Raw genomic sequence first — 23872 nt, 5'->3', positions numbered from 1 at the left:
AGCTCCTCCAGGTGTACTCAGACAGCTTCCCGCCATGCTGACGGCCAGTTCACAGCCCAGCTCCAAGGGTAGGGTGAGTGCTGAACAGTTAACAGCTCTAAATATGTTCGTTCCAGGAGGTTTGTGTGTTTCAGGGGGTCCAAGCCAAGCAGCTTCACTCCAGCACATCAACATCACACACGCAGATCTGAGGATCTGGATGGACTCTTGGACTTTTACACTGACTTGGGACGATTACTTCTTACCAAACAAAGGATTTATATAACAATAGATCACAAGAAACACACACACACACACACACACACACACACACACACACACACACACACACACACACAGCAAACCTCTCCAACAGAGCTTCTGACTGCTTGCTAAGATGCGCAAATAGTCCAATTAAATATAAACAAAATCCTTTTTATCAGTAAAGAAGACTGACCAATCAAATGAAAGTGATGAGTGTGACAGGACACTGAACCAGTGAGTGAAGCGTGAATCTTCACTGCTTCAGTTCAGTGTGCTGACTGCTTAGTTTTACAGGAAAAGTAAACATTGAGTAATCTCATCTAGAAATCAGAAGCTGCCCCTCCCACCCTCGTACAGCATCCAATCAGGACGAGGGCTGTGGTCGTACCCAGACCGTGTGGACCAGGACAGATGCATCTGGAAACAGCAGGTTTCCAGTTTTGGCAGGGTGTAGGAGGGAAGCTGTTGGGTTTACGTACACTGATGCATTCATCGCCGATGATGTGCCGATGATAGAGCAGATCTCCCACCCACACACAAGGGGAGGTCCTTAAAAGGGTTGCGAGATCAGTGGGCAAACCACAATAAAGGAAATGATTGGTGCCACACATGTGTAACCTCGGAGTTACTCTGTTTTTGCGCGGCGGCAGAAACCACAGCGGAACCGCACACTCCCAGGCGATCGTAATCAGACGCAGGACCGGGAGACGCACGTCAGGGAGAAGCTGAACCCTGCGCAGCACCTCCTCATGCTCACACTCACCTTCTCCCACTTTCCTGCTTTTGCCTCCTCCTTTCTCCTCCAGCGTGTGTTGGGTGTGTGTAACGGTAAGGAGGGGTGAGGTACACTCCTCCCGCTCCTCCGGGGGTGAGGTACACTCCTCCCGCTCCTCCGGGCGTGAGGTACACTCCTCCCGCTCCTCCAGCGAACAGCTGCTCTGAACAAAGAGCCTTTCACAGTCCAGCAGCTGCTGACACAGGGAAGTCGTTTCAGAGGATCTCGACAAATACCGCACCTCCAGGTCCATCAGCCACATCCGTACACCCTCATCTCTGTTGTACCTCCAATACACCCCGCCCATCCACACACACACACACACACACACACACACACACACACACACACACACACACACACACACACACACACACACACACTCTCATTCTCCTCATGGGTTTGTGTGATCAAAGGTAAGGGAGAGTGTTACCCCCTCAGACACAATCAGAGGAAGCCAAACTCCATCCAAGAGCTTGAGGTCAACACTGACTTTTGTCAGTTACCATATATACTACAACACTACATTCTGGGGGGGGGGGGGGGGGGGGGGGGGTTTGTGTGACTCGATGAAACAAAGACCAGTTAGAGGTATGTGAATTAAACTGTGGCAGGAGCTCAATTCACCACACACACACACACACACACACACACACACACCCCTGGACAGGCTGAGGCATTCACTCCCTCGGTCTCCCTCATTTTCCCTAATACTGGCCTGCTAATAGCACTCGGGCCCCACAACACACACAGCTAAGAGCTGGGAAAGCATTTAGCAAAGCGAAGGCCACAGACCACAGACTGTACGTAACAAACAGCTCCACCTTGCTCTGCTCTGCTGACCGTGGCCGTGCGGGTTAGCCACCACGTAGCCGTACGGATTTAGCGTAAGGCCGCGCGGGTTAGGCGCCGTGTGGCCACGCAGGCTAAGTGTGTGGCCTGAGTTCCAGTGGCCAGCACAACTCCAGAGGATTCGGGGCCAACAGACGATAAGAGGACCGTGGCAGACCTGTCTGCATTTACGCCAGGGTCATTCAGACTATCGCGCCGTGGTGACATACATAATAAAGGCTGTGTAACCTCCCCCCTGAGGGCAGGTAGGCATGCCTGATGAGGTGCTACTGGGTGTTAGTTACCCTCACTCAACCCTTCCCCTCTCACACCCAATCACCCTCCGCTACAGCCATTTCCTGAAGCAGAGAACCATGGGACAGAGCCGTCCGGATCAAACCCAAGTCAATGATGCATCAGAGACTCAGCCCACTGCATTTCACCCGTGAAACAAGAGACCATTAGTGGAAAATGACATCATTAGTGGAATAGCTCCGAGGTGGATCGCAGAAATGACACTTTAACCGTGCAGTGTTACACTACTGCTCTTTAATAGACAAACAGTTAAAAACAACACACAGTTCAAATGGAAGCTTGATTTAACAAGAGAAACAGTAGAAAATGACAAAAACACTAAATGCGTTCTGACATTAACTGTTTCCCGCTTGGCCTGAGCATCTCGAACCGTAGACGTCCCGCAGCCTAAACAGCGGCTGGCTCTCCGACGCTGACATGTTTATAACTGAGGATGTGCTCGTCTGGCTGAGGAAAGAGTCTGGCTGCTACAGCCACAGTACGCAACACACACAGCAGACATAGACCGTGCTGAGTAGGGACACACACACACACACACACACACACACACACACACACACACACACACACACACACACAGCAGACACAGCCTGTGCTAAGCAGACACACACACACACACACACACACACACACACACACACACTCGCGCACACACAGCCTGTACTGAGCAGGGTCTCTCACACACACACACACACACACACACTCGCACACAGTCCATGACAAACAGGGTCTCTAATACACACACACACACAGTTCATGCTGAGCAAGGACACACACACACAGCAAACACAGTCTGTGTTGAGCAGGGACATGCACACACTCTGCAGACTTACACAGCAAACACAGACCATGCAGAGCATTGACACACACACACACAGCCCGCTCCCAACAGGGAAAGACAAATCAGACAGCTGCAGTCTAGCAACACAACAGCCAATGGCCACAAAAGATTGACTGGCACTGTCCCAAAATGTCAAAATGTGCCTCACACACACACACACACACGCACAGACAGAGAGAGAGCGAGACATGCACACCTGAACACTTATGCATGATTCACACAGAACATCTGTAAAGAAATGGGACACAGAGCACATATACAAATAAGCTCCATAGAACATCTGTGTGTGTGTACACGCCAGTGTAACTCATAAGCACAGGACACACACTCTCTCTCTCTCTCACTCACGCACGCACACACACACACAAAGCCTGGTCTAATGTAAAACTACAGATATCACTCTGTGAGAGTATAAACAAGTCATTAATCAATGTCATCAGAAAGTTAGCTACCTCTTCTGACAAAACCGTTCACGCCACACAGCACATATGCAAACAAGTGCCTGGTTTTCACAGACTCCTTACCATCAATAAAGAATTAAAGCACCAACAATCTAATTGTTGGCTAAATGGCCTGTGCTATTTTTTTTTTTGACCCACAGGCAACACTAATCCAGTACCTATTAAACACTCAGTATCTGCACTTCATGTTTCATCTCTGTTTTGCATATCTAGGTATCAGCACTGACTCGTTTCTAGCGAGATCTGAGCTAAAGATTATTTCTAGACTCCAACCCATTTGTTCTAGTTAAGGAGACATTTTGTGTGCAAGACTTTTAAGTCACTCTGATTAAGACCATCTGCTAAATGACACTGATGGAAACACAAATGACAGTCCCACCAAACGCTTCATGATGTTAGACACCTCACTGCTCTTTCCTCTGCTAAAACCTCTCCATGTTAAAATACTCCTACAGCACAGCCCACATGCCATTTAAATATGAAACGTTTAATTCCGATTTACGCCAACTTATGCTGACTTATGTAAACACGTATCTTACTGCTCAGATGGGGCCTCCAAGAACCTTTGCTGATTAAGTAGTTGCACTGCAAAGCAAAAAATAAAAATAAATAAAAACATTTTTTTTAAAAACAAGCATAGCAGAGGGGCTTGAGAGCTGCCCAGGCTGAGGGTGCATTTCAGCTGAGGCGGCAGGCAAGCTTGCATCGTGCCTCCCTCCAACTCTGCACGACCGAGACCAAGACCCGTGGGTTTACCGCCCGGGTTGCTCACTTGTCTGCATGCAAAAGAAGTGTTCTCATGCGAGACTCGACTGGCTGGGTGCACAGTTCCTGGCGATCCAACCACAGTGCTGCCTGCAAGACTGAGCGCGCTCTATGCAGTGTTGGAGAATTAGCCGATGAACTAAAGGTGTCAGACCACATGAAAACAGTGTGCAATTAGTTTCAAACCAATGTACACTATCTCCAGTGCAACCTCATCTTAAAATAATCTCAGAACTGTGTTTTTATACTGCTTAAATATGCTGAATAGTATGAGCATGTTCCAATATCTTGCAACAGTCTCCCAGATTTGTGTTAATATACACAGAATCAGACTCAGCTTTATAAAGTAGCGTTTTCTCATTTAATAACATGACTGGCTAGATCAGTTCACTCACCTTGGCAGAGACATCAAATGGCACGTTAATTAAAAACCACGTGCGGATGTCGTATCGAGGGCACGCTGCGTTTCACGTGTCAAAAGGGCATCAGAGCTCTCGCGCTCGCCACCTTACAGTGCATATGCACAGAACGATGCCTTTGAAAACTCTTAACATGCTCGCGGACGCAGTGGGTTTTCTAAGCCACAACTGAAACGTGCGGACACTTTCGCTTTTCACTACGTTTTACTAAAGTCCGATATTGTTTATCCAACCAGAATAAAACCCGTGCGTTGACGGATCACTGTGTAGTGCGCTACGATGTCTACAATCCCCCCCAAACAGAAGACATTGCAAAGTAAACAAATTGTTTGGGCTAAAAGATTTCGGATAAGTGATGCTAATCAACTGTCGAAAATGACACCGCAAAAGTTGAAGTACACGCGAGGAACGCGTAGCTCCCTGAACGTGCATAAATGGAAGCGTATCTTTACTCTTCTTGTTCCAACATGCAACAAGCATGCAAATGTCTGCACCGTTTTTCAACCATTCTTTGGTTATTGTTAGTGCTCAAAAAGAAAGCGTAGGTTTTTTTTGCTTTGTTTGTTGCTACGGCGCGAGTGAGGAATACGCGGACATACCACGCGATCTCCAGAACTGGAGTGAACTTTGTTGAAGTAGCAGCTGCGGCAGGAACGAAGGCGAAAACACTAGCGCCTGCTTCCGCTGGCATAAACCTTTACGGACGCCACACGGTCTTTGCGCGCACTAGCCGTCTGCCCAGTCGACTGGCCAGGGTTCCGGGATGAGCGAGTCTAGAATGCGTCTCCAAAAGTTTGCAGTACCTATCGCGCTGTCGGTGTTCGCCGCAGGGGGAGGAGGCAGGAGGCTGAACACTACATTCATCAACTGAAGTTGTCGCGCTTCATTGGACAAGGCTAAAACGAGTACGTTTACATGGGGAATAAAACCGTAGCTGCCACTTTTAATCGCATTGACACTCGGAGGCCACTTTGTTAGAACCACGTACGTTAAACCTCTATCCCCTCGGGTTTAGGAATATTTAATCCCAACGTTTGCTTGGTTAAGTGTGCCATACTCAAGCCCCCGTGTTAACACGCACTGTGCATGATGGTCATGTCTTGGTGGTGCTTGCGTGTGTTTACCTGCGATCAGCAGAGCGGGCACAACCCTGTCCGGAGCGATTACGCGTGCCTTTATCGCTGCAGGAGGTTGGCATCGGTGCACGTGCCTGGCGACTACAGCCACGGTCGTACACAGAGGTCGCATGGATGGAAACAGATCGCTGATGAAGGCCTGGAGGAGAACTAATGCAAACTGTACCTGCAGTGTAACAGATGATTCTAACAAACTGGTGTTTGTAACGAATTGTATGGTATTTTACAGATGTAAGGTGTTTTTATTAAATGTCTAACTTAGGATATCACGATAGAACTTACTGCAAACAACAAGTCGTAAGGACCGCGTCGGAGTGTTTCTTTAACACAACTCTATTGCGTCTTAACCATTTCTGATATTAAATACAGCATTAAATTCTCTCTCGACGTGACTGTGCGCATTTGATTAGCTAAGCTCAAACCCGCTGGCGATAACGGGGTCACTCCGTTGTCATTGCCATCTGATTTGGTTCAAGGCTGCCGCGTGCGGAGCGCGTGACGTGGGAGCTGCGTCTCCTGCCCCCAGCACGCTTATCAGAGGAATAATCACGTAAGCTCGTGCCAAGGCTGCTCTTCAGGGCCAGGCGCCCCGTGCCACACAAAGTAACAGCTCAGAACGACTTCCCTTAGGCTCGTGTGGAAGTGTGAGTGCTTCTACGGAAAATGGCTGAGAACTGCGCGATGAATTTTCATATATTATGTTATAATGTTCATTATCATAGAAGTCATAAAATATCCAGAATTTGTCAGTTTGTTTATGCAGGTAATTTACCGCCTCTTTCTTTGTTTCCGCTGTCAGAAAAGAGCTACCATTCAAACATATAGCCTGTATCTTTGGTCGGGTGTGTGTGTGTGTGCGCGTGTGTTGTCGTTGTTTGGTATATTTGTTTACTTGATTTGTTGAGGGTGTTTTTTTCTTTGACGATGCCACTCTACCTCGTCGTCTACCACGTCTTTTATGTTCCGTGACTCAAAAGTGCTGTGGAGATGCGTCCTGGCCGCGTGCAGTGTAAACGGCAGGGCCGGGATCCGCTGCTAATGAGCGCGTGCCTGCGCGCCCGCTCCGCTCCGAGCTTCCTTCATGTCTCCGTGAAAACGTTGAGGCGTTGCTTTTGAGCGTCAATGAGGAGGCGGCTCAAAGAGATGCGAATACTACTGCCTCATGCATATGTATTCCTCAGCAGAGCCAGAGAGAGAGCGCTCTGATAGCTAGGCTACACACAGGGAAGAAAGATGAGATAAAGAAATGCCCTGAACACGAAACCTTTGCTTTTAGTTTTTGATGTTCTACGTTTCAGTCTTTTTTATGATCTTTATTTTCAAAAGCATCAGAATCTCTTTTTACTGCAGTTTTTTTTTTTTTTTACAATGTGTAGAATATTGAACAAACGCGTTTGCTGACACTACATTGCAGGGTTCCTTCAACACCTCGTGTCCACAGAATTCAAGCATAACTTTAGAAAATGTGACAAACGTCTTCTCGTAAATAATTAAACACGTCTTGGTTCTGCAGGCCTGCACAGCAGCCTGGCGAGACCGTAGTCCAGGCCCTCTGCTGGGCAAACCGGCTTTACAAAGAAAGGACGCGTGGAAAAGGCCTGAGGGCATCAATACACCACGTGGCTTCGCGCGTGGCGGTGCAGGATACTGCAGGCAGACGCGCACACCGACAGGTGGATTGTAGCCGCACCGTTCAGATGTGGAGGGGATGTGGACCGCCGAGGACGGTCGTTTCGTGCTCCGTGTTGACAGACACTTAATCTAAAATGAGGTCGAACCGCTAAAGTTCCATTTTGCACTCCACTTGTGATTTGTCTTATAACTTGTGTGGATAATGAAGGATTTTGGTTTGCAGATCATGCACAGTTCCGAGTTACAATTACTTACATGAAAACAAGACAATTAAAGGTCAACAGAATGTGGAGTGCGTCGGGCCTATACATCATCATCATCATCAACAACAACAAAAACAAACAAACGAACAAAAAAGCTATGCCGCACAAATATATGGCTTCTGCTGCCCTCATGTGGCCATCGCGTGTCAAATGGTGCTGTTAGCTATTCCTTTTTCCGAATAATTAAACGTTTTATGGTAGGTGATATAACTGTAATATCTTCATGAAAAAGACTTCCTGCGTTGATTTGATGGGGAACGATGTGAGTGCAGTAGAGGTATTTTAAGATGCATCATTGTATGTCCATAAAGTTGTTACGCATTTGAAGTTATTCTGCTTTCTTCTTGCCGTTTTCATCGGTGGGTACTCTTAAAGAGGTGGATAAACTAAATTCTTTAAAATAATTTAAAGACATTTAAATAGTAATAATTCATTTTATGGATATGACTCCTTTCAACCACTAAAGTTATTTTTTTTATGACAAAGTTAGTTTTTTAGTAACTAATGCTGCAGAGCTGGGAATCATTTGCAAAACTTTAGTTTGAACTGAAGGCAAGAGTATATGTCAAAGCTGAGGAGAGTACGAGCCGAACTTTCACACACACTCCACATGACCTTCATGTTTACTAACTGATACAACACTTTATATGTTTAATTAGATTTTATGCACGTTATATCGTTTATTAATCATATTTATTTTTAATTCAATGTTTATATTCATATGTAAGTTTTCATTGTATTTCTTTTAATAAACTTTAGTTCATTTTCTTTTTCAACTCTTTTAAACTTTATTTTAATAAACTGTTTTTGGAACGTTTTCTTTTTGTATTTTTGGCAAAATCCTCTCCAAGGTGATAGATCTGGGGATGTGATAAACTTTATTATTCCAGTATGTTTAAATCACTTTGAACTGCCAATATGTACTTAAAAAGTGCTATACAAATTTGCTTTCCCTTGCCTTACCTACAAAGTGGGGGGGTCTGTCACAGACATTTGCAGCCTAATTTAATGGCTCTCTGAGTGGAAGTCATGTCTTTCTTCAGCATACATACCTTAAATAATATGTTACCCTGCACAAATTCTAAGTTGTCCATCTTCCCCTTTCCTTCCTGGTCCATATATGATCACATGGCCACCGCTGACCAGATGTGACTTGGGTGGTGGGCAGTGGCGTAGTAGTTTGCGTCCGGCACGGGTGTGTTGCTGGTCTTGTTGGGTTAAGAGCATCCAGATACAGTTCTGTGATCAGCGCATGACCGCCAACTGTGTATAGTCTGTAGTAGGTGTTATATTATATTAGCCCACTCCACAGTGAGTTAAAATTGCATTTACCAAAAACCATTACCATTTTAAAACAAAATTTGATCAATATTTTAGAATGGTTTTTCGTGGACATTCAGCATTGCAACTTCTACTTGTGTGTAGACTTCTCACCAATGAAACCTAGCAGTATCGCTTTTAAAAGCAGCACTTTCATCAACACTCAAAGTGCTTTGATATTGTTGTGTGCATGTATATTTGATATTGGGTGTGCGTGTATATTTGCGAAATGACGTCACTCGAGCGTGAGTTGGTTTGCCAATCGTGGCGAGCGTAGTACGCGTGCGCAGTTGGTGGTGCCGCCGCCTTCCCTCGCAGTGTTGTTGTCTTTGTTAAGAGTTCAGCAAGCTGTTGGGACGAGCGATATTCGACGCTTTAGCGAACTCGCCACGGGAAAACGGCAACAAATGCCGCCGGCATTCGAATAAAAACTCCAACGGTACAGCGGGAGAATGTTCTGGAAAGGGTCATGTGATGCCAGGAGGCCGGTTATGGCGCACTTTTGAAAAAAAAAAAAAAAAAACAGACCGACGTACATTTTCTGCTTCGTTATTTCGGTTTCTGAAGGTCTAAAATGGTTTATTTGGTAGTTGGCGACCGGCTCCCGAGAGGACGTGTGCTGTTAAAAACAGTTTGGTCGGTCGCGTTCTCAGTCGTGGCCGTTTTTCTCCGCGCGAAAAGAAAGGCACACGGGAGCACGTGAAGGGGCCTCGACCAATGGGAGCGCGAGCGCCGAGCCGAAGGGTATAAATAGCGGGACGGTCGGCGCGAGAGACGTCCGCCATTGAAGACTTAGCTAGCGGTGAAATTAGCACGTTATTACAAAAACAAAAAGCCGTAAGCCATTGTTTATTTTTGAAATTGATTTCAAAACATTTATGTAAGTTTTTTTTTGTTTGTTTTTTTTATCCGCGTAAAAAGTGAAGATCCTTCTTTTGGCCGTCTTTCCAGCAGAGCTTCGCCACAGAGCGTCTGCCTCAGTGCGGCAGTTTAAACATTCTTTGTTGTGCCAGAGGCGGAAAGGTAAATTTTGAGTCCCAGGTCGAGCTGTTCGGCTGGCAAAAAAAAAAACTAACATCGTGGGCGTTGTGCTCCGTGTTCCTGGTGTTCCTGTCCGCGGTCCACCGTGTTGGGTGTCACTGGGGCGGGGAGGTTAGCGTTAGCACCGCTAGCTAACGGTGGCGCCGTTCTGAGGGGTGCGGCCGCCATTTTGTTGCCCGGTTCCGGCGGCAGTCTTTTCGTGGTGAAGTGATCCACGACTGGGATTATTATTTATTTGGTATTCGCCAAGTGCGGGTGTTGGCTGGAAATGTGTCCTGTTTGGCTCACCTAGAGCTGTTAAGAAAAATAAAGCGGTCGCGACGGTTCCATTTTGATGTTGCCAGTTTTGAGCCGCTATCTTAGCTAGCAGCGAACGTTATCATCTCTACATTCGTCGTTTGTAATCGGCACCATGCAGACTTTAGATAACGTTTGGGTCACGACACACGCGTGGTGTGTAATGTTTCATGTTGGCTAATTATGGATTTACAATTCTCATCTTAACCAGCAGTGGAGCGCTAGCTAACGTTGGTTAAGATCACTAGCGTAACTTGTCAAATTCGCATACTGGTATCCCAAGAAACCAACACTTGTCAAATCCGTATCTTCTTTTGCAAAAGTATGTTAAATAAATTGTACACGTATTAGAAAATAAACATTTAATTTACCTCTTCTGTTTCTTTTCTTTCGAGTCCCAAAGGACTTTAAAATGAAACGCTATCACCCCAATGAAGACTATGCGCCCCCGCAGCCTGTGGTAGTTTACGGGGTAAAGATCTGGTTTTGGTTTCCACTTTAACCCTTTCTCACTGCTGTTTATTTTTCACGTGGAGTTAGAAGTCCTTCGCAGGGCTTCCTGTAGATCTTTTGTAAAAATCACTGTAACTTGCCGAATAAAATGCATAGAAAGAGCTGTTTCTAATGACACTTTTTTTACTGGGATCGGGTAAAATCTCAAGAAACGTTGTATGAAGACGTTTGTTTGGGGTAAGTGGTGAGAATAGGTGCGGCGTGTGCGCTTGCATCGGTACGATTACGGGACCCGCACTCGCTCGTTTAGCTGTATAAAGGCTTGCACGTTGTATTACGTCCGAGATGCAGTGAACCTTTTGATGAGGTTCAAGAGCAATTGTAGCAAACTAGCTATGATGTCGAAGAGTGAGTAGCGATTATTTCCCATTTGAATCATGCTACTGTGGATGCAGGTAATAAATGGGGGGGCGGGGGGACAGTACTTGTGGTTTCAAATAGAGGACCACGAAAATTGTTTCAGCAAATTGCCTTGTTTTATCATATGAACCTGAATGGGCGCGAATATAATATGGGTCTCTCTATTCATCGAGAACTCTTATTTTGGTGAACTGAGATTTGGTTTGCCGGCCATACATTTAAGTAATAAAATTTAATTCTAACTTGATTAATTCTTTCATACTTAAGCATCCGTATGTGCACCAATAGGACACTGTACATCTGTTAGGATCACACAGTCTGCGCAGATCTGTCGTTTTTAATAATCTTTTCTTTTAAAAAAAATAAACTGCAACGCATGTTCTGGATTCTTTTTTCCTTTTTTGCTCTCAGTACTTCGGATAGTATTGGCAGTAGAGGGCAGTAGAGACCATGAAATATACCTTAAGTTAATACGTGCTGTGGAACTGGAGTGGGTAGAAAAACAATATTAGACCTGCGATTTCGTCGCAGGTGTATTGTGGTTGATTAAATTTGTAAAGAGTTTATACACGTTTGAAATTAGGACTTTTGTTTCAGATATGACCATTATAATCAATTTTTCATGTACTCTATTAAAATGATTTTTGTCTTGTTTTCCTCTGCTGTAAAATATGTTTTGATGATCTTAAATATGTTTGCAAGCACCAAATATGTTTGGTGAAGATGTATGCAAATTGCACAGCTGAATCCATTAACTAGAGTTTCCATTTGATGGCCATTTTTAGCTTGTACACATGCATTTTAACTGTGTAACAGATCAACCACATCTAAAAAGATCACCTTTTAAATTGCTTTATTTATGTTTGGCTCTGTTAGAAGCTGTGCAGTTGCATTCAGCTCTTAACAAAGACCGAAATGACCAGTTCAGAATAGGACCGAATGGGGAACAATATATGGTCTGCACAGATTTTGTACTGTTAACTAGTGAGCTGTGTCCTGTAAAGCTGCCTGTGTGGCTACAGAGTGAAGTGTCTGTGCTCAACCTACTTTCCCTCTTCACAGTGGGACAAGCAGAGGATGTGTAATTGAGCGCTGAGGTGGCCAGACATCGCTTCAGCATCCCTCCTCTCTGCAATTATCGCTCTCTGGAGCAGCCAACACAATGTCTAACACACTGGTCATGATGAATGGCAACCCCCCTCCCCCCGAATACAGGAACTCCAAAAAGCCAGGCCGGCTCACTAACCAGCTACAGTACCTGGAGAAGGTGGTGGTCAGAGCCCTCTGGAGGCATCAGTTCTCCTGGCCTTTCAGGCAGCCTGTGGATTCCGTTCAGCTCAACATACCTGTGAGTCCAAGTGCCCTTACTGGATGTCACAGTGCTGTAGAGTTCACAGTTTTAGGTTTTTGCACTGATAGGTCTGAATAATAATGACCATTATGCTCACTTGAATCTGGTATATTGCAGAACAAAAATGTCAGAATAATTTTATTTTGCCAAGTATGTGTCCATATATGATTAATTAGTGTTGGTGATTGCTACCGGAAGTATGCCATTTCACAAGGAAAGAAAATAAACCATTAAAATAATAGAATAAAGATAGAGTAGATTCAAGAGTGAAGTGGGGGGGGGGGTGCTAAATATTTACATATGTGTGGTAGTGAGCAAAATACAGTAAACTTTTCTATGCAGGATATTAAAGGATATGAATGTTTTTACAGCGCCAAAAATGCATTAAAGTGTAGAGCTGGAGGTTTAGAAGGGCCAGTTTAGAGTGCTAGCTGTTCACCGCAGTTAAATGGGTGCTACAGCTCTAAGGAACATCTGTTGGCATGTCTGGCTGTGCTGGTTTTGATGACCATTAACTTAACTTCCCTTATGTGGGAAGTGTTTCCTTATACTTCAGGTAATGAAATCTCTGATTCTTATTTTCCTTTATTCTTTGTTGTTTAATAAAGTGATACATTTTATGAAAAAGCTGTTAGTGTGTGTATCTGTTATGCGAGTGAATGTTTTGTTGACTTTGTTTTCTGTTTTGATTTCAGGATTATTATACAATCATTAAAAATCCAATGGATTTAAACACCATCAAAAAACGTCTCGAGAATAATTATTATTGGAAGTCAATGGAGTGTATTGGAGATTTCAACACAATGTTCACTAATTGCTATGTGTACAATCGGGTGAGAGTGACATTACTGAAAAATCCAAACCCTCCCACCCCAGAAAAAGTTTCTAATTGTCAATATCTTATTTGGACCCAATTTAATCCCATATTTGGATGCATTCCAGCCGGGGGACGATGTGGTTCTGATGGCCCAGGCCCTTGAGAAGCTTTTCCTAGAGAAAGTGGCCGAGATGCCGCAGGATGAGTGCGAGATCACCGCAGTAACCAACAAGGCACCACTGAAAGGAAGGAGGAGGTCCTCTGCAGGTGTGGTCTCAGAGTGACCTTTGACACAGTGTTGACCTGCTTGACATACAACATGCATGCAGTCAACCTCAGTCTTGTTCCGGGGGGAGGTTTCTGACTCGCCTTGTGTGTGTGTGTGTGTGTGTGTGTGTGTGTGTGTAGCAGGACTGGTAAAAACGAGGCCGCAATCCCCTGTGTCTGAGGTGGTCTTCCAACAAACCGTGACCGTTATCCCTCCTGAGGCCCTGCACACCATTCCCTCCACTCCCCTGTCTACACAGCTCCAAGCCAAAGTCAGTCCCACTCACACCATATAGGTGCACGCTGATTATACGCGTCTGTATGAATCTCAACCCGAGTTCGAACCCCACCCTTCCCTTCGTGCTTTTTCAGTTGAAAAAGGGCATAAAGAGGAAAGCAGACACCACCACCCCTACCGCCTCCGCCGTAACCAGCAGCGAGTCCTCACCCTGCGTCACGGAACCAAAAGTCCTGAAGTTGCTCTCTCGGCGGGGTAGTGGGCGGCCCATCAAACCGCCCCGCAAAGACCTGCTCGAGTCCCCCCAGCAGCACCAGGTGGGGCGGCGGACTAAGCTCTCAGAGAGGCTCAAGTACTCCAACGCCATCCTGAAGGAGATGTTTGCCAAGAGGCACGCCATGTACGCCTGGCCCTTTTACAAGCCCGTGGATGCTCAGGCGCTTGGTCTTCACGACTACCACGACATCATTCATCAGCCCATGGACCTGGGCACCATCCGAGTAAGATGTCACGTGCAGAGGAGCCTGAATGGTTCAGACTTAGAACAGGGTGATGACGTGGCGTTTGTTTCCCTTCCAGAAAAAGATGGACAACCGGGAATACGCAGACGCTCTGCAGTTTGCCGCAGACGTTCGGCTAATGTTCTCAAACTGTTATAAATACAACCCGCCCACCCACGAGGTTGTGACAATGGCAAGAAAACTCCAGGTGGGTGGGTGGGTGTGTGTGTGTGTTTGCATGCATGCATGCGTGGCTGATCTGGCTGTGCAGAGCCTTAGAACCTAGAGCTCATCTAAATCTCCTATTCAAAAGGGCTGAAAAGGGGCTGAAAGTGTAGGCCACAGCTTGGCAGTCACCCCTCCGCGTCCTTTTAGCCGACCGTTAATGCCGCTGTCCTCTTCAGGATGTCTTCGAGTCGCGCTTTGCCAAGATCCCAGATGAGCCCAGGGATCCAGGCCAGGGCCAGCCCTCTGAACCTCGGACAATGAAGGAGAGAGAGGGCAGCCCGTCCAGCTCAGAGAGCAGCAGCACGTGCTCCTCCATGTCGGAAAGCTCGTCTGACACGGATGAAGAGGACGAGGAGGAGCGTGCGACGCGTCTGGCTAATCTAGAAGAGCAGGTAATTACACGCATATGTGGTAATGGTTTTGAAATCATACGGTTTGTAATTAATTAACACCAGTTCATCTGTGCCGACAGCTGAAGGCAGTGCGGGAGCAGCTGCAGTTACTCACCCAAACGCCCCTCCTGAAACCCAAGAAGAAAGAGAAGTCCAGGAAGGAGAAGAGGAAAAAAGACAAGCAGAAAGGTGGCGAAACGAATAAGACCGTGCCATCAAAGGCGCAGAAGAGAGCCAGCAGTAAGCTGTCAGGGTGAGGAAATGCACGTGCACGCACACAAAAACACACACACACACTCTCGGCCTTTAGCCAACCCAAGCGTTAATTCTGTCCTGCGTATGAACCCGAGCTCTGCTGTGGTCAGGTGGAAGAAAGTGGGCAGGGAGCGCGAGTCCGACGGCGAAGGCCCCGCCCTGCCCATGTGCTACGACGAGAAGCGACGCCTGAGCTTGGACATCAACAAGCTTCCCGGAGACAAGCTGGGCCGAGTGGTGAGCATCATCACGGCCAGGGAGCCAATGCCCAAGGACATGGACCCCGAGGAGATCGAGATCGATTTCGAGGCACTCAAGCCCTCCACACTGCGAGCCCTGGAGAGCTTCGTCACAACCTGCCTCAAGAAGAAGCCCAGAAAGCCTGAGCGTGAGTGGGCTCCCACGCCACCCAACACCTGTGCCCATCGGCTTATTTTTCATTTCTAATGTACGCGTGTTTCCCTTGATGCTCTAGAAAAAAAGACACCGAAGGTCTCAAAAGCGGAGAAGATGAAGGAGGCAGCCGAGCAGATCAGCAGAATAGAGCCGAGCTCAACCAATAAGACCAAGGTGAAGGGTGAGTGTCGTCCTGAGTTTGTTTGGTAGTAGGTAAAAGTGGAAGGTCCAGTCAGCTCAGTCAGGGGTGACAGGTTTGGGCTGGAGCTGGATGCTGCAGCGGTGGGGGGCAGAGATGTCAGGCTTCAGCGTTTTGAACGACGCATTCCCATCCTGTCGCCATGGCTCTCTCTCTCTCTCTCTCTCTCTCTCTCTCTCTCTCTCTCTCTCCCTCCCACTCTCTCCTTGCCGGTGCAGGTGAGGTCGTGGTGGCAGACACCAAGGATTTGGCGCACCCTTCCCGCCTCAGTGCCAGCAGCAGCAGTGGTAGCAGCTCCTCATCCAGCTCCGACCGCAGTAGTACTGACTCTAGCTCTTCTGATAGCAGTGACTCTGACTCAGGTTAGCTGATCTGCACTCTCTCTCGCTCCTTCTCCACCTTTCTGGTCTTTTTAAACTCACTCTCAGGGCAAAGCCCAACCCCCCTTCCCCCCACTCCCACACCCCTACTTCTGCTCACTGGCAGACTGAGAGGAAGACACACACAAAAAAACAGGAGACAAAAAGGTTTTCTTGCTTGGACACCCCATTATTCCCATTTTGTTAGACCCACCATGTCACCTTAACACCCACTGGAACACCAGTTAAAGTGTTTATGGTTTGTTTGGTTTTTTTTGTGGGTTTTTTTGGGCAGTGTGGGTGTTGTTTGGGGGGGGGGTTGTAGATTTTGTGCATGTTTCTTTCTAAATGAGTGAATAAGATTTATTACAAATCTCTCATTCTATTGCTCTCTATTTTTTCTGGTACTATTTATTAATTATTTTAATTTTTTTAAAAGTTTTCGATCATTCTGTTCAAGTTCCATCTTGTTCACTTATTTATGTCTGCATTCTCTAAGTCAGTGCTGTAGGTTGAAATGAGGCCAGCTAACATTCGCGAGGAAACACATAATGCCAGTGACTCATACTGCCATCAACTGAGTCATCAGATGCAGAAGTGATGACAGTTGATCTTTCAAATGTAAGATGCATTACACTCAAATCAGCTATGATTTCCTAACTAGTGGCCTGCTGGCCCTACTGGAGTTGTGCTGGAATTGCACGTCATTGCATACAATCAGTTCACATAAGATTCCATTATATAATGTGCGCACACACACACACACACACACACACACACACACAGACACATATATATATAGTAAATTGATTTAGATGAGCAATCACATAGTTCTTGTTATATAAATCGTGTTTAGCAAAAAACAACCCATTTCATTCTTAAGCAAAACAAACGGAGCTGTGCACAGCACTAACCCAGAGCCAGTGCGCAAACAAACACCAGGCGAAAGAAAGTCATTAGGCACAGGCTGACATAACTGGCCCACACATGGGGTTGTGTGTTCAGACAGGGACACTAACCCACAGAGCACTGGACAGTGTCCTTCAGAAACGCTGAGCGGCTCCCTGATGCCCACATGGAGAGAGTTGTAGCTGGTCCTCTTTTGAAACTTACTGCATTCAGACATACCTGTGTGATTTCTCCTGTTGGATTTGGTTCAGATTGTGATTTCACCTGCTGTACATATGTGTGAGATTTTTGTAAAGCTAAATATGTAAAAAGAAAATAATTTTGTGGTAGATTGTATTGATATACACTGATGATGATGATGATGACGATGATAATGATGATGATGATGATGGTGTGTGCGTGTGTGCAAGGTACTGACCAGATTGTAAACTAGTTGGCATGGCCATAGTAGGACCAAAAGGATGTTTGTTGTAGGAGGCAGCCTTCTGTCCTGCTAAAATCCACTGCAGTTTTGTCTCTCTCTTTTTTTCTTTTCTTTTTTTTTGTAGCTGTGTACAATTTCTGCTTACCTAACCAGGTATAAAGCTTACTCATTGATCTTGGTGTTTCAACACCCAGAGGTTGAAATAAAACATATTTTCCTAGATGACCGTTTGACATTTTAAAAATAGTGGTGTGTTTTGTCTTTCATTTTTTCCATCACGTGTTTCTTTCACTTGTACCCACTCTCATATGAGTACTCAGTGACCAAAATCATGCAGTCATGCTCATGTAATAAATACAAGGCCACAGTGATTATAAAACGCAGTTCCCATCTGTGGTCAGGCCTGTTTTTCTAAAACAACTTCTTTAAGTGTAAATATCTACTCGGGTGTTTTAAATGTTGTGTCAATAGTTAACTAGCTTTAGCTGTGTGTGTGTTTGTGTGTGCATGCATGCATGCACACATTCATTTAGAATACTTATTACCTGTACATTACATTTATGTATACTTAGTTTAGGGTCTTTTCAGCAGAGTTATAGCGGGAGTTGGCTGCATCCAGTCTGGAGATCTACCATCCTGCAGAGTTGATTTCCAACCCTAATCCAACAGACTTGATCCAGCACACTCACTGGCGTCTGCTTGTTAGAGACAGATGTGTGGGAATAGGTTCTGCAGGATGGTGGAGCTCCAGGAGCAGAGTTGGGCAGGCCTGGTGTGAGCTGGTGAAGTGGTAACCAGGGAGAGGCTGGGCACACAGGAGCCCAAGTGACCACGGTGTGCATTATCCGTGTCTTACAGAGCACAAACCTATGAAGAAGCAAAACAAAGCATCTGGTCATGGCAACAAAATTCAAAACAAGGTAAAAGATGGGACACTTACTTCATGACAGTAAATGTTCAATCGTAAGAGTAAAACTCAGATAAAATTACCTTTATCTTGGCTACAAGTTTTTTTTGACTATAGTATGGGTCCACGGAGCGATTTTTATTCCACACTTCACACAGTCCATCTCGAGTGACACGTAGCTCCGATGTTCCCCCTCCTGATTAGACCGTCAAGCGGAATCAGCCCCCCGGGTTGAAGGCGTTCTCCTCCCAGTACCGCCTCTCATCCAGGCGGTCTCCCCTCACTACAGCGCCCAGAGACCTGTCTGCACCGACAGAGCCTGGCGCCAGGCTGCCCACTGTCCAAGCCCTAGCACCACTGCCAGGTAGGGTTACCTGCACCTAATCACTCTCGCACGTGCACAGGTGCATGCCAGTGTGGCCAAGTCATGTTTCACAGAAAGACAGTTTTTGTTTGTTTGTTTGGTTCATTTTGTTTTTCTTTTTTTTAAATTTAAATATATACATTTATGTTGTTATTTATATGTTGCTGTGACAGACAGTGGACAGTTTGTTGTTTAGCTTTTAATTTATTTTTGATTTCTCTGCCCTGTTGCACCTTCAACACTCTGTCAGCACCGGCCCTACACAGCCAGCTGCCCCCCCAGCCGTCCAGACCCAGTGCCAAAGCGGCCCCTCTTGTTCGCAAAACCCGGCCTGCCCCCTCTAATCTCACTCCACCCCCAGAACACGCATTGACTCCTCCCTCTCCCCCTCCCGCCCTCCACGCCTCAGCCACCTGCCCCTGTGCCCCACCACAACATTCCCCATGTACGGCCCACCCATACCCATCTGCTTCACCCGGTCAGCCCGAGAGAACAGGAAATCCGTCCTGCACCCACGTTTCCCCGGCCTCCGTCACTCCAGACCCCACCCACCCCCTCTCAGAGGCGGTCCGGGTTGGCCACCTCTCCCCCCTCCCCCTAGGCCCCACCTGGCTCCTCCCACAGGAGCCAGAGGCCAGCCCCCTCTCCCCTGCTGGCCCAGAGAAGCCTCAGTTGAAGGCTCGGCGGGAAGGTAAGAGATCGCTCCGAATCGCTGACGCTGACCCCTCGTCTTGTTCCCCCGTGACCCCGAATGCTGTGCGCATGAGTTGGACAAGCTGTGCATGTGCTTTCTGCCTTCCCTTGTAGCTACCGTGATAGCTCGGCATTGTGTGTTTTTGTCTTGTAGTTGAATTTGATGATGATGATGATGATGTTTGTTTTGTGTATCACTTCCTCTTTCCCTGCTCATGCATCATCACTCTTCTATATCATTACTCTTCTGTTCACATCGATTAACTTGTTGATTTTTGCGGGGCAGCCTTTCCTGCTCTCCTTTCTCCTTTAACCTCTCCTCCTGGACCAACATCTGCAAGCTCAGAAGCACCTGGGACAAGACAACAGCCTGGCACAAAGTGTGAGGTAAACCTGTGAAATATAGACTTCTCTTTCCACACAACCTAGCCAGGAGTTCACTATTAAGTTTGGGAGCTTCAGCTCCACACGTTGCTGTAAAATAAAGCCCATAGCCAAGCAGCCTCCACAAACACAAACACAAACACACACACACACTGGCAGTAGAACAGGCTCTACTGCAGAGCTGAGTGACCTTAAACATGGCACTGTCCCAGGATGCCAAAGGTGGAAATCAGTGTGTGTGTGTGAAACACCTACCCTGATAAATCCGCCCCAGGGAACTGTACGTGTTCTTATTGCGAAAAGAAGCACCTAGACGCAGCAACGGCTCAGCCTCGGCGCGCCAGACCACTTAAATACACGGAGCAAAGCTGCCGAGAGCCTCTTCACTCAGTGTCAAGTTCCATGCTGCCTCGAGATGCAACATCAGCACAAGAGTGGCGTTGAGAGCTTCGTGAAATGGGTTTCCGAGGCTGAACAACAACACACAAGCCTAAGATCACGACGCTAAGTGCTGAGCATGGTTGGGGTGGGGGGCTGTGCATGACTGAGACCGAGTCAGCTAGACATGTCTCCTTTCTCGCCTGAGATGGATGGCACTAACATTTAAGAATACTATTATTCTATGGTATTGTATGTTAGAAAAAAGTTATTTTAATTTTTGTATAGTTTTAGGGTTTTTTTTGGGGGGGGGGGTTACATTTTGATGTGTTTTCCAAGGCGCTGTGGAACAAGCACAAAAGGGCAAAAACAGCATATTAGCTCCAGCAAATGTAAGTTACAAACACTGAAACTGACTAACTTGTCTTCTGCGTTTAACCCATCCGATACACCAGTAGCAGTGAACAGCTGCAGTGCCCCTCCTGGGAAACAACTCCAGGTCCAAATTCCATCAGCTGTTGGCCTATAACATTTTACAACCTGAATCTAAGAGTCAAACAAAAGCATGACACACACATTTTCTGTTTAATACTTTTAATAGCGGTAGCAGTAGGCATAACAGTGTAACACTGGAGTCACAGATCACTCAGAAATACAATAATTTAAAAAAAATAAATAACCAACACAGTAAAGGGTAGTTCAATAAACAGAAAGAAAGAATGGATGAAACAAAAGAATAATGAATGAACTTGGGGCATCATTAGGGGTGGGCCTTCGAGACTTCAGGTGTTCCCAAACAGCTGAGATGTGGCTGATGTATGAGTGTGTGGGTATTTGGCCCCTGAGCTGAGGCGGTACAATATTTCCACATTTTAACAGTTCGATTAAAAAGGATAAATACAAGAGTGTGCTCTACAAGAATATACTGACAATGTATTTTGCAGGTCATCTTTATTGAAAGCCTATCTCAAAGTTCAGACTGAATGAAGTGTTTGAGAGTGAGTTTATTGACTCTTAGTCCTGGCAAAGTTAGCTGTCCCGAGGGTGTGTAGGTGTGAATTTGTGCCCTCGTCTCTCCCTCTCTCTGCAGCCATGTGCGGGGCTGTCCCCCTTACGGAGCAGTCCGCTGGCCTACATGAGGGGGGAGGGGGGAGAACCCAGCCGAGTGGGACCGTCCTCAGCTCAGCTGCATACGGTTCCTGGTCAGCATTTCTCTCTCCAGTGACTTTTTTTTTTTTCCTCTATTTTTTTCTTCTTATAACCCTCATTCATAACCGCAATGTTTTCCTCAATGGGTCCTTCTTTTCTCCGGCACGCTTTCCACAGGGACCAAACCTGCAGGAGGAAGTGAACTGTGCAAGTCGAGCCAAGACGTCAAACCCGGCGTGGCTAAAACGGTACGTGGGACTATTGCTTTCTGACACGACTCAAGTGAAGCTCTGTCACCGTGTTCCCGGTGCTGGGGCTGAACCTAGGCACTGCCCAGACCCCCCATGACTGGAGCTGCTGCTTACAAAGTCCCGTAACCGTTTGCGTTTCGCTCCTGCAGGACCTTGTACTGAAAAACGCAGACTCGTGGACGAGCCTGGGCAGGATGGCCACTGTAGCCCCCTCAGCTCTCCGCTCTTCTAAGGAGAGTTTCCAGCAGTTCCGCAAGGTTGCCATGGAGAAGGAGGAGCGGGAGAGGGCCCGTAAGCTCCAGCTGGAGGCAGACCGAGAGAGAAGCACCTCAGACAAGAGCGGGTGAGGCAGCATGCATTATACTGGATTAGGCTTTAACCAGAACTGGGCTAGTGTCAGTCTTTTTAAAGAAATGGAATGAAGAAGTGGAGCTAATGCTGGTTGTTTTCATGGAAGAAAACTGTGGTAATCTCAGGAGAAAGGACCAGGCACGGGACCAAACCCTGTGTTTGTTCTCGTGTTACTAATTCACCAGCATGTTCTGGTCAACGTGGCTCCCACAGTAACTGTAAAGTTCAGCAGTACCATTTTGAAGCATGAACGATGTTTGAAGCATGAATGTCGTTGTTTTAATGATTCACAGCCTGACGCAGCAGCGCACCAACACCCCTCAGATGGAAACTGAGTCGGCGGAACTTCCTCTGATGGCAGCCATCTTGGACCCCCCCAACGCTCCTGAGACCCAGCCCACTGTGACACAGAGCTCCATGGACCGCGAGAGAGAGATGGCGCGCAAGAGGGAACAGGAAAGGCGCAGGCGCGAAGCCGTAAGATCCGTTTATTCTGACGTGATTATTTCTTTAGTTATTTATCTATCAGCTCAACCTCTTTTCCCACCGTTTCTTTCTCTTAAGATGTCTGGAATCATCGACATGACCATGCAGAGTGACATCATGGCGACCTTTGAGAAGAACCTGGACTGACATTTCTGTAAAATAATAAAACTTAAAAACAAACATGCCACTGTTCAGTGAATAGAGCAGTCTGGCTCCTCCCCCTGGATTCCAGGAGACTAGGAGCAAAATCCTACAATATAGTAACCTCGCTATACTGGAGCGCATTATACTGAAGTGGAGCTTGTGAAATAAAAGGACAGCGTAGTACAGTGTAAAATGTACATGGACGTTGGTGCACTATGCATCTTTTTGTTTGTGTGTGGGTGCGTGCGTGCTTTTTTTCCCTGGTACCTGCACTGAGTTGCTGCTTACTGTGAAGGGCAGTTAACAGACGACAGCAGTCACATATCACATACTTTAGCTAAATGTTTAGCCTCTGTCTTTACATTCTGGAACTTTCTTTTCTTTTTGTACTGAACATTTGTAGTTTTGCTTGTTCTCCAATCATATGGCACATTCCATATACTGATTCATCCATAGCTGGTGTTGCACTCACTCTTGACAGTGATGTAATGGCTATTTCTGTGCGGGGTCAGGCCCTGTTCCTGCTCTTATTCAGTTCGTGCCCTGTTGTAAGTTACACAGAAAAAGTTCATTTACTGAGTTATTTTCCTATTTATCAAACAAGATTTGTTTCCTGTAGTAGTGTCAAGTAATATATATATATATGGATGTAATATTTACATTTGTTAATCATTATATTACTGTTATAGTTAGACTGATGTTATAGTTTTGCCAGACGTCGAATTTCAGTTAATGAAGATTATTTTTGATCGAATAGCCTATAACTCTTTATTTTCTACTTATTCTATGAAGAACTGTGCCATCATGTTGTGACTCGCTAGGCACGTGGCATGTGCCTAGCACGTTCTCCTGGTCAGTGTTGATTCCAGGCCGCGAGCCTCCGTCCGTTCTGATGACGTTCTGGTGCTCTGACTATGTTTTATTATGACGGCTGTGTCCGTTCTCGAGCGATTTTCCTTCTGCACATGTTCATCACGCGAGCACTTTACTCGGTGTCCCAGAAGAACCGGGGCATCACACGTTACCGAGGGACACGTGCATTATTTCAGAATCTGTCATGGTTGCTCAACCTATGAGCTAAATCAATAAAAATGTATTTTCATTTAGTCGCTCGTATCCCTGTTCAATGAAGGTTTATTTGGGCTAATAAGCTGCATTGTTTTCTCTACAAACGTTGACCACGTCGTTAACGGTCCGGGGCTTTGTTAAGATGTCACG

General features: G+C 46.3%; 2 protein-coding genes and 1 long non-coding RNA gene across 11 annotated transcripts in view; 1 reads left to right on the top strand and 2 right to left on the bottom strand.

Annotated features, from left to right (window-relative positions):
- The window catches only part of tgfbr3 (transforming growth factor, beta receptor III), a 66824-nt gene extending 61010 nt beyond the window's left edge, over nucleotides 1-5814 (bottom strand). The window contains exons 1-2 of one of the 4 annotated variants that reach the window (XM_035524146.2): nucleotides 5250-5814; nucleotides 1007-1211 (exon numbers count right to left, since the gene is read on the bottom strand). Coding sequence is in view for 2 of the 4 variants with exons in the window: in XM_081717202.1 (XP_081573328.1) it covers nucleotides 4006-4172 (167 nt within the window). In the remaining 2 variants the exon portion in view is untranslated. The other 3 variants (XM_027026342.3, XM_081717203.1, XM_081717202.1) reach the window with 3 other exon arrangements.
- A 2743-nt stretch (nucleotides 5815-8557) lies between these two features.
- Nucleotides 8558-23761, top strand: brdt (bromodomain, testis-specific). Of its 6 annotated transcripts, none has more exons than XM_035524026.2 (21): nucleotides 8558-9440; nucleotides 12275-12560; nucleotides 13259-13396; nucleotides 13506-13647; nucleotides 13789-13919; nucleotides 14020-14385; nucleotides 14465-14593; nucleotides 14790-15005; nucleotides 15086-15258; nucleotides 15371-15648; nucleotides 15736-15837; nucleotides 16074-16217; nucleotides 18406-18467; nucleotides 18659-18818; nucleotides 19069-19509; nucleotides 19798-19898; nucleotides 21364-21475; nucleotides 21600-21670; nucleotides 21823-22016; nucleotides 22318-22501; nucleotides 22589-23761. In XM_035524026.2, the coding sequence occupies exons 2-21, from the start codon at nucleotides 12375-12377 to the stop codon at nucleotides 22655-22657; spliced, it is 3399 nt and encodes a 1132-aa protein (XP_035379919.1). In that variant the 5' UTR covers nucleotides 8558-9440; nucleotides 12275-12374; the 3' UTR covers nucleotides 22658-23761. The 6 variants fall into 6 exon arrangements, with proteins under 6 accessions (XP_035379919.1, XP_035379918.1, XP_035379920.1 ...); XM_035524025.2 differs by having other exon boundaries at nucleotides 8559-10024; XM_035524027.2 differs by lacking the exon at nucleotides 8558-9440 and adding an exon at nucleotides 10330-11029 and having other exon boundaries at nucleotides 13792-13919.
- LOC118241025 (uncharacterized) lies at nucleotides 9832-10800 on the bottom strand. The gene is made up of 2 exons (XR_004775788.2): nucleotides 10711-10800; nucleotides 9832-10336 (listed from the first exon to the last, which is right to left on the bottom strand). It is a non-coding gene; the product is annotated as an uncharacterized LOC118241025 (long non-coding RNA).
- Nucleotides 23762-23872: the final 111 nt, after the last annotated feature.

This window comes from Electrophorus electricus, chromosome 7 (genome assembly GCF_041902795.1).
Source record: "Electrophorus electricus isolate QZ-2024a chromosome 7, ASM4190279v1, whole genome shotgun sequence".
In the NCBI taxonomy this organism is placed as follows: Eukaryota; Metazoa; Chordata; class Actinopteri; order Gymnotiformes; family Gymnotidae; genus Electrophorus; species Electrophorus electricus.
This window is presented reverse-complemented; position numbering and strand designations above follow the sequence as displayed.

Coding starts and splice junctions, on each gene's coding strand:
- brdt (XM_035524026.2), top strand. CDS start 12,375: ATGTCTAACACACTGGTCATGATGAATGGCAACCCCCCTCCCCCCGAA. Junction 14,594..14,789: donor CAATGGCAAGAAAACTCCAG/GTGGGTGGGTGG, acceptor TGTCCTCTTCAG/GATGTCTTCGAGTCGCGCTT. Junction 19,899..21,363: donor AGCCTGGCACAAAGTGTGAG/GTAAACCTGTGA, acceptor CTCTCTCTGCAG/CCATGTGCGGGGCTGTCCCC.